Source organism: Triticum dicoccoides, chromosome 5B (genome assembly GCF_002162155.2).
Source record: "Triticum dicoccoides isolate Atlit2015 ecotype Zavitan chromosome 5B, WEW_v2.0, whole genome shotgun sequence".
NCBI classification, from domain to species: Eukaryota; Viridiplantae; Streptophyta; class Magnoliopsida; order Poales; family Poaceae; genus Triticum; species Triticum dicoccoides.
The window spans coordinates 654,005,418-654,015,603 of NC_041389.1; the positions used below are offsets into that span (position 1 = coordinate 654,005,418).

At 51.8% G+C, this 10,186-nt stretch overlaps 1 protein-coding gene across 1 annotated transcript in view; it reads left to right on the forward strand.

Moving 5' to 3' along the window:
- Positions 1 to 8,203: 8,203 nt before the first annotated feature.
- Positions 8,204 to 10,186, forward strand: part of LOC119310405 (3-ketoacyl-CoA synthase 6-like) — a 10,775-nt gene continuing 8,792 nt past the window's right edge. The window contains exon 1 of the mRNA XM_037586168.1: positions 8,204 to 8,369. Within this exon, the coding sequence (XP_037442065.1) occupies positions 8,204 to 8,369 (166 nt within the window). The remainder of the gene's footprint in view (positions 8,370 to 10,186) is intronic.

The following is a 10,186-nucleotide window of genomic DNA, read 5'->3' on the forward strand; positions in this document are numbered from 1 at the left end:
GCCGAAAACAGTGACAAGGGGCTACATAGCGACGACGAGGAAGAAACCCGACCGCCGAACAGTAAAGGACAGAAGGGTTTCCCCCCACAGGTGCGGACGGTGAACATGATATATGCCACGCACATACCCAAAAGGGAGCGGAAGCGTGCACTCAGGGATGTATACGCGATGGAGCCAGTTGCCCCGAAGTTCAATCCATGGTCCTCTTTCCCGATCACCTTTGACCGAAGGGACCACCCCACCAGCATTCGCCATGGTGGGTTCGCCGCATTGGTTCTAGACCCAATCGTCGATGGATTTCATCTCACCAGAGTCCTGATGGACGGCGGTAGCAGCCTAAACCTGCTTTATCAGGACACGGTGCACAAAATGGGCATAGACCCCTCAAGGATTAAACCTACCAAGACGACCTTTAAAGGCGTCATACCAGGTGTAGAAGCCAATTGTACAGGCTCAGTTACAGTGGAAGTGGTCTTCGGATCCCCGAATAACTTCCGAAGCGAGGAGTTAATCTTCAACATAGTCCCGTTCCGCAGCGGCTATCATGCCTTGCTCGGACGTACCGTGTTTGTAAAGTTCAACGCGGTGCCGCACTACGCATACCTCAAGCTCAAGATGCCAGGCCCTAGAGGAGTCATCACGGTCAACGGAAACACTGAACGCTCCCTCCGAACGGAGGAACATACAGCGGCTCTCGCGGCAGAAGTACAAAGCAGCCTTTTAAGGCAATCCTCGAGTCCGGCTGCCAAGCGGCCGGACACAGCTAAGCGTGCCCGGAGTAACCTACAACACGACCACCTGGCACGTTCCGAGCACGCGTAGCAGTGCGGCCCCAACCCCAGCCCCTATAAAACATTAAGACAGACCCTTCACGTACTCCATTACGCTTTGAAGATACCATGGGCATGGGGCAAGGGGCTCGACCACGATAAGCCCAAACTGCGGCTCAACCGCACCAGGGGCTCTTAAGTGCGTCATTTCTTTTTCTTTTCATTTTATTTTTTACCCATAGGACTCCGTTCGTCAGAGGCCCTGTCCGGCAGCAGACATGCCGAACCCACGATACAACAGCCAGGGAAGGAGAAATGCTACAATGAAAATCCAGGTGGTCTCCATTATGAGCATTAAATCTGTTTTATGCATTATTCCGTAGCCTACCCCTGGAGGGGGACATGTTAAACAGTCCCATCCCTTGCTTACCGCACCACTTGTATCGTCCTGCACTTACAACAGTTTTTATTTTAATAAAACAATGCAGCACATTTTTGCTTCTAATTGCATTTCTTTCTTACACATATGTTCATCTATGACATGTTGCATCCGTACGTTTTGGTACGGCTAAATACACCAGGGGCTTATGTTTCCCGCGTTATGGTGTGATAAGTCCGAACACTTTCACAAGTGCGGCATCCCGAACTTATAGCATTATATGCATCGGCTCCGAATCATGTTCTTGAGTCAATAGTTGGGTTTGCCCGGCTCCCATGTTTTGGTGCCTTACGTTCCATTTTATCGGCTAAGGTAGCACTGGGAGAACCACTGCGATTGCGCCCCAGTTGAGCTGGGTTAACGCCTCAGTGGAGAAAGCTAAAACTGACCGTCATGATGAGGCGAGAGCTGGTCGCTGTTCGAGAGGTTCTTTGCGAGTCCCTAAAGACTTATGCCGCTTCGAGCAAGGAGCCGGATTCTGTCTGGCCAAGGCGTGGATAGCGCCCCAAATTCGGACTTCTGAAAAACTAGGGGCTTCGCCGAAATTTAAAATTATAGAATTCTATGGCTAAGTGAGAGTGTTCAAGCATTATAAGTCCGGTTGCCTTGTTCGTTGTGTTGAGCGCCTCCCTCGATGGACCCAAAAATGGGAACAAGAGCGCTCGAATTTATCCCGAACACCCCAGCACTCGTGGCATGGGGGCTGAAGCCGACGACTTGCCATCTCTCAGATTTGATAAACAGCCGCACAGAAGGTAATATTTTAAATTAACGAGCGTTGCTTAGCGCATATGAACCAAGTTTTCAGCGCACAGGATAACAAAATGCGAGTCTACTCAAAAATTACATCTTTGGAGCACTCACCCGCAATAATGCGGGCGCCCTTCAGCACACTCCTATAATAGATCTCGGGTGTGCGATGCTCCTTGCCCTCTGGTGGGGGGTCCGTCACAAGCTTCTGGGCATCCATCTTGCCCCAGTGCACCTTTGCGCGGGCAAGGGCCCGACGCGCACCTTCGATACAGGCGGAGTGCTTGATGACTTCAACCCACGGGCACACATCCACCAGCCGCCGCACCAGGCCGAAGTAGCTCCCAGGCATGGCCTCCTTCGGCCACAGCCGAACTATGAGGCCCTTCATGGCCTGTTCGGCCGCCTTGTGGAGCTCGACCAGCTGCTTCAGCTGGTCGCTAAGGGGCACCGGATGTCCGGCCTCAGCATACTGAGACCAGAAGACCTTCTCCGTTGAGCTCCCCTCCTCGGCCCGGTAGAATGCGGCAGCATCGGACACGCTGCGGGGAAGATCTGCGAACGCTCCTGGAGAGCTCCGAATTCGGGTAAGCGACAGGTAATTAACACTCACATGCTTACTTTGCATGAAAAATGCCTTACCCGCTACTATTTTCTTCACCGCCTCTATCTCCTGGAGGTCCTTGTAGGCTTCGGCCTTAGCGGCTTTGGCACTCTCAAGAGCCGTTGCAAGCTCAGACTCTCGAGTCTTCAAGTCACGCTCCAGGCTCTCGTGTTTCTTCACGAGATCCTGGAGCTCTTGCTGTACCTCCGCCACCCGCGCCTCCTGTTTCTCTCGCTCGGTGCGCTCCGCAGCCGCATTGCGTTCGGCCGCGGCCACCGCCTCTTTCAGGGTCGCCACCTTGTTCGTGGCCCCTGCAATACCCACGTTATCCTCGTTATTCTTTTTGCAACCAAAATCCTTTTCTGTAAGGTGCAATTTTAATATGGTGTTACTCACCTTCCTTGACCTCGAGCTGCTTCTTGGCACGGCCGAGCTCGTTCTCGAACCGCTCGAGGTCCTTCTTCAAAGTATCGACCTCCGCAGTCAATGCGGCACAGGTCAGCAGTGCAGCCTGCAATCCCATATTGACATATTTTCATGACTCCTGCGTTTATCTTTCTAAAGATCCTCAGTCCGGCTTTTCTTTCCGAACACCGAACCGAGCATCAGGGGCTACTGTCTATGCGGTACCGTTTTACATATATTGAAGTTCTTACCTCAAAGCCTATTAGAAGGCTGCTGCAGGCTTCGGTCAGCCCGCTCTTGGCGAGCTGAACCTTCTGAATCACCGCACTCATAACAGTGCGGTGTTCCTCTTCGATGGAGGCGCCGTTGAGCGCCTCCAGCAAATTATCCGGCACCTCCGGTTGGACGGAGGCAGCCGGCGTCGCGGTCTTGCCCTTCTTACGAAGGGGTCGCCCGCCGAACTCCGGAGCCACTATGGGTTCCGGGGCTGAGTCCGGTGCAAAGTCCGGGAGGTTGTCCTGTGACACCTCCGGGACCCTCTCCTCCTGGTGGGTCCCTTCCTGGGATCCCACCTCAGCATCATCCGCATCACGGGGGGTGGAGGCAGTCGGAAGAGAATCCATATCCGACGCCCCTAAGGACCCGCTCGACAAAGTGGGGAGATCATCCTTAGGCGGACTGCAGGGTTGTATGCGGCATTAGAAAGACATAATGTGGCGGAAAACAAAAACCTTGAAGTTATTCGGGAGTCCGGATACTTACGATCTCGCCAGAGGCTTGGCCCTTGGAGGCCAGTCCTCGTTGTCGTCACTGGCGTTGGCGGAACAGTCCGGGGGAAGAGTTTTTCCCCTCTTGGACCCTTCGGCCTCCCTTGTTGGGGAGGCCTTCCTTTTCTTCCCTCCCCCCGCTGGGGGAGAGGCTTTCTTCTTCTCCTCCTCGCCTTGGTGGGAGGAGTCGGCCTCGGATTCATCATCCGATAGCACCTGGAAACGGGAACTCTTCCGAGTCCCCGTGGCCTTCTTCTTGGCATTCTTCTCCGGCACCACGTGGGGTGCCGGAGCCAGCAGCCCCATTAGGCGGGCGTCAGCTGGGTCCTCTGACAATGGGGCCGGACAGATAGCCTGTGCGGCCTTCTTCAACCAGTCCTGTCAAAGGAAAGGGAGTTTAGATCCCGCATAGAGTCAAACTATGAATAACAAGCATCCCGTAAAGGACAATATCACTTACCTCGTCAGCTGGACGCTGCGAGCTGAATCCGCGATCTTCGGTAGCGGATGTGGGAGCCTCGGCGCCCTTGAACAGCACCTTCCAGACCTCTTCGTACGTGGTGTCGAAGAGCCCATTCAAAGTCTGGTGCTGCGCCGGATCGAACTCCCACATATTGAAGCCCCGTCGCTGGCACGGGAGGATCTGGCGGATAAGCATGACCTGGACTACGTTGACAAGCTTGAGCTTCTTGTCCACCAGCTTTTGGACGCAGGCTTGGAGTCCGGTCAGCTCCTCCGAATCTCCCCAAATCCAGCCGCTCTCCTTCCAGGAGGTGAGCCGTGTGGGGATGCCGGATCTGAATTCGGGGGCCGCTGCCCATTCGGGATCAAGCGGCTCAGTGATGTAGAACCACCCCGATTGCCACCCCTTGATGGTTTCCACAAAGGTGCCTTCCAGCCACGTAACGTGGGACATCCTGCCCACCATGGCGCCTCCACACAGGAAGGCCTCGCACACGACGATAAACGCTGAGATGTTGAGAATAAAATTCGGGGCCAGATCGTGGAAATCTAGGCCGTAGTAGGACATGATCCCCCGGAAAAAGGGATGAAGTGGGAAGCCCAGTCCGCGGAGGAAATGGGGAAGGAATACTACCCTCTCATGGGGCCTAGGGGTGGGGATGAGCTCTCCCTCTTCGGGGAGCCGATGCGCGATGTCGCTGGACAAGTATCCGGCGCGGCGCAGCTTCTGGATATGCCCCTCCGTGATGAAGGAGGCCATCCACTTGCCTCCCGCTCCGGACATATTTGGAGAAGGTTGAGGTGAGATGTGCGGGCTTGGGCGCTAGAGCTCGAGTTCGCAGAGATGGATAAGCCAAGGAGGAAGAAGGCGCAGGTGAAAGGATTGGATCTTTATCCCCTTATATGGGCGGACGGAAACATGCGTCCCCACCGGCCTGATAAAACTCGCTTATCTCCCAAGCGCCGCAATCAATGGCGCGGTTGGGTTACCCACGTCCGTATTGATGGGAATCCCGGAATAAGGGAAACACGATCTCTGCTTCGACAAGACGTGCCAAGGAAACCGCCTCGCTAAACGTGCTGAGGTGGAGCAATAAAAACAATTCGAGTAAAGGCTTGGAAGTGGTGTGACGTCACGCCACAGGATACATCAGCAGATTGATCTTGTGTAATATTATTCTCTCTACGGTGGTATGTGGAAATTATTTTTGCAGAGCCGGACACTATCCTGGTGTTCACAATCTTCTATAAATTATTCGGGTGAGGAACCCGCCTTGCAATGCCGAAGACAATATGCGCGCCGGACTCGTTGTCATTGAAGCCTGGTTCAGGGGCTACTGAGGGAGTCCCGGACTAGGGGGTGTCCGGATAGCCGAACTATCATCATCGGGCGGACTCCAAGACTATGAAGATACAAGATTGAAGACTCCGTCCCGTGTCCGGATGGGACTTTCCTTGGCGTGGAAGGCAAGCTTGGCGATACGGATATGTAGATCTCCTGCCATTGTAACCGACTCTGTGTAACCCTAGCCCTCTCCGGTGTCTATATAAACCAGATGGCCTTAGTCCATAGGACGAACAACAATCATACCATAGGCTAGCTTCTAGGGTTTAGCCTCCTTGATCTCGTGGTAGATCTACTCTTGTAACCCACATCATCAATGTTAATCAAGTAGGACGTAGGGTTTTACCTCCATCAAGAGGGCCCGAACCTGGGTAAAAACATCGTGTCCCTCGTCTCCTGTTACCATCCGCCTAGACGCACAGTTTGGGACCCCCTACCCGAGATCCGCCGGTTTTGACACCGACAGTCATAGTATGGCACCATGCCATGTTTGTATTCTTCTGTCTTCTTTCCAAATTTTAAAACTTAAGTGACCACTAAGCTCCAAGTTAGTGGCTGAGCCTCCCCTCACCACCCCATTGCTCCTTGTCTTTCCTTACATGTTCAAAATATAAGACAACAAAACAACAAGAACAAAAGAAGAAGAAATGAGGAAAAGAAAAGAGAATAGAAAAAGAAAGCAAAACAAACAAAAGAAGAGGAAAACAAAGAAAAGAAAAGAAGAAGAAGAAGAAGAAGAAAACAAAGCAAAGAAAATGGAAGAAAGAAATACAATAAAAGAAAGTAGTAGAGGGAAAGAAATCTACTCTACTATATAGTGTACGAGTCTTGAGTAGGACTAAGAACATCAATCATAACCGTTGATCTTTTAAATCCAAGGGCCAATATCAGCAAGATTCGCATGAACAGTACACTGCTGCTACATCTACTGTGTTCTAGAACAATCATGTGCCGTTTCCAGAAAAAAGAAGCCCATAAATGGCCCCAATGGGTCGTGTTGCCACATGACCATCAGATGGAGATTTCTCAAAAAAAGGGAGGATGTGGAGAAAGTGAAGCAACATGCAGTTCTTTTTAAGGGCGTGTTTGGTTGCCGTAGGCTACAGTAGCTACATTGCATAGCCTTCTCAACTCAGCCTAGCTATGCAAATGCAGCCTCAAATGCACCATCTGCAAGTTATTTGGTTGCCTACATGCCCTCTTGCCTGCGTGGGCTGAACCACACTGCCTGGTGTTTGGTTGCCTGCATGTTAGTGGACAAACCCAAGGCATGGTGTTTGGTTGTATGCAACGCCTTGTGTGTGGTAACCTCTTTGGCTAGTTGGTGAGGTTACCAGCACACTTCGGCACAACCATGTAACACACATCATAAGCAGAGCAAAGTATAAACAGAGGATCAACTACTTAACAGCATATTTCAGATAAGCAGTACCACACTTCATAACAGTTCAAAGCATAAACCATAAACAATTCAAAGCAGACTCGATAGTAATTAGAAAGGAGGTGCCCCGGCCCTACTCCTTGGCGACGAAGGCTTCTTCATGCTTCCCGCACTTGTTGACGACCTCAATGCCATCCTCGTCGAAGATGATGACCTTGAGGGTGTCGCAAGTGAGGAGCTTGAACGTCACCATGTAGCCGATCTTGATCTAATGAACGGCTGCGTAGGTGGCCCAACCCTGATCCAGGGTCACCCTGCCATTCGTCAGCTTCACCATCACCTTCCAGGAGCAGCCAGTGTTGTTCCCGAGCTTGAACTCCGTCGGCACCGCGACGAAGTGCTTGGTGAAGTCCAGGGGCATGGGGACGCAGTCAAGCTTTGGTGCAAGGATGATCTTGCAGAAGTGAGTTGGGCCATCCTCCTCATGGTAGTGGTTGTAGTTGCGGTGCTTGTTGCTGGGGGCTCCTCCATGCGCTCGTCGTCGCCAACCTCAGGTGTCTTCGGGTCTTTGTCGGCGGCGGGCGGCAGCACAACCTCGTCGGGCATTGGATGAAGGGGCTGCTTGCCCTTGTTGTCAACGGCCGGGAGCACCTCCATGCCCATCTCATTGCTCTCCTCGATCTGCACACAATTCATGGAGTCAGGCACAATACAGAGTTCATGGCTTATTGAAGAGCATGTAGTTCAAATGGCATGAGTGTCACTCTTCCTCCTCTCCATCGCGCCTATATTTACTCACCCTGCCACCACCATTTACCCACCACCTCTCTTCTCTCACTATCAATCTTCCTCCTCTCCATCGCCATGAGCTCCAGCTCCAACGCCAACCCCTTCCATGGGGTATTGGCTGGAGGGCCTTTTTTCTCGGGTGGTCAACTGGTGACCGCACCAAGTTCGAGAACACCATGGAGGTGTGCTCGAACTTCGGCTCCATGGCTGAGATGCAGAAAGAATCTGACGCAATGCTCATGAGAGCCACTACACAAGAGCTGAAGACGGTGATTCCTGGCCCAACAAAGGGCGTGATGGCAGTCGACATCATTCGCTGGGCCATGAATCAGTCCGTCTCCGATGACGCTAAACAGAGGAAGAAGCGGTCCAAGTACAAGAGCTACTAGGCTCCTAATGACCGTCGTGCCGCAGTGTACTGGGAGAGGGCAATCGTGCCGCCGGCGGTCATTAGTAGGGAGCCTAAGGAGGAGGACGAAGAACCGGTGCAGATGACAGCGAGGGCGCCATATCGAGGTCGTCCTACCTGGCAGATCGACCTCGACTCAGTCGAGGACGAAGACGACGACCCGCCGCCCCGCAAGGCGATGAACAAGAAGATGAAGGCCAGCCACTCGACCCCCCGCTACGCGCGCCGACGACGGCCGCGGTTAGCCAGTATCTGTTTTGTACCCCCAATCCCCCAATCCCCCTACTACTCCAACCGCATCTACCTCTGTTCCGATCTTGCATGAACTACCATGAACTAGTATGAACTACTATGAACTGTCATGCTTATCTACCTCTATTCCCCATTCCCCTCTCCGTCGTGGATCGAATCTACCGCCAGATCAAACGCGAAAAAGTAGTGCATGGCAAACAGAGAAGTGCTTACCGCCATTGCCGCTGGCCAGGTGATGATCCGCTCGCGTGATGGAGTCTGGTGGTCTTCTTGCTCTCCTTTGATCCGCCGCCGTCGGTGAGAGTTTGGAGAGTGGGGAGAGGGAGCAGTGAGGGGTGGTGAGGCTAATAACTGTCGGTGCTTTGGTAAGCAACGCGCAGTGGCGGTGCCAGGATCAGAAGTCAGTGATGTCATTTCAAATCTGTGATGTCAAATACATGTATTTTCACCAATTTTATAAAAAAAAATACATGATTTCTACTTGTGTATAAAGGATTTGCCAAAAACCTGTGTGGTCAATTGACCACACTGCTCTCAACGTGGCTTCGCCACTGGCAACGCGGCTTCTCGAGCGTGATCACGCGCGTGCAGCCGCCGCCGCCCATGTGCACCGCTCGGGTCTGGCCCTGGAGAAACTACCGATTCGGGCGTTTCTAGGGAGCCAAGCCCAGGAGTGCTTTGAGGTTCGTGTCATGCGGGCCGGACAATAAAGCAGGCAACCAAACAGGCAGGATTCTTCCTGCGCAGGCCTGATTGGGTCTCATGCAGGCAACCAAACATACCCTAAATAAACGTACAGTTTTATGCCACACTTCCTGCTTTTACAATATTTTACTAATATTGGCATTTATACATCACTATAATTTCTTTTTCTTTGAATCTATTAGCACATCTATCGCTTTTTTTTCCTTTTTATGAAAATTACTCCGTTATATTAAGACGTGGCACGTGTATACATACTAGTAAAATATAATAAAAGAAAGAATGACAGAAAAAGCTTTACCGAGTGTTCCACGTGGTGCACTTGACAAAAGTGGACAACACCGTCACTCTGCCTAAGAATTTGGTGTTTGCCGAGTGTCTTGCTCATTTTTTATCAAGTGTAACGTTTTTGTTGAGCGTATTTTTCTTGGTTCCCGGCAAAGGTGATGCTTCGCCGAGTGTAACATTTTTGCCCAGCATTTTTCTCCAAGCACTTGGCAAAGTCATTGTAAACGAGTGCACAATAAAATGCGCTTGGTAAACAACCTAAAACTAGGCAAATATAGTTTTTCCCGTTGTACGTAGTGTTAAGTTGTCAAATACTCCCTCCGTTTCTAAGTCGTTTTTGAAGAGATTACAGTATGGATCACATACGGAGCAAAATGAGTAAATATATTCTAAAGTGCATCTATATAAATCTGTACGTGGTTTATAGTAGAATTTTCACAAAGACTTATATTTAGGAATGGAGGGAGTCAAAAAGTTGTTAAGTAGTTTAGGATCTCTATAAGGGGAGAGAAGGGGTTTAAGGAGGAGTGCGGGCTTACGGCGGCCGCGCACCAGGCAGGCCGTAATCCTGTGCGTCCTTTTGGGCCTAGGGATCTGGAATTCGTCAGCGCTGGTCTGGACTGCGTCAGGCCTAGTGGCTGAAATACGGTCCGGGATACACCTACCCGCGACATAGGCGTACTATGTTCGGCCCATCCCGCGATCCTGTGCTACTCCTTTCATCCCGTGATCCCGTGATCCCGCTATTCTCTTCTGGAGCCACGCGATAGCTATTCCTATTCCTGGCTCATCCTCATCCTTGTCCCGTCGCCCAGCCCCTCCC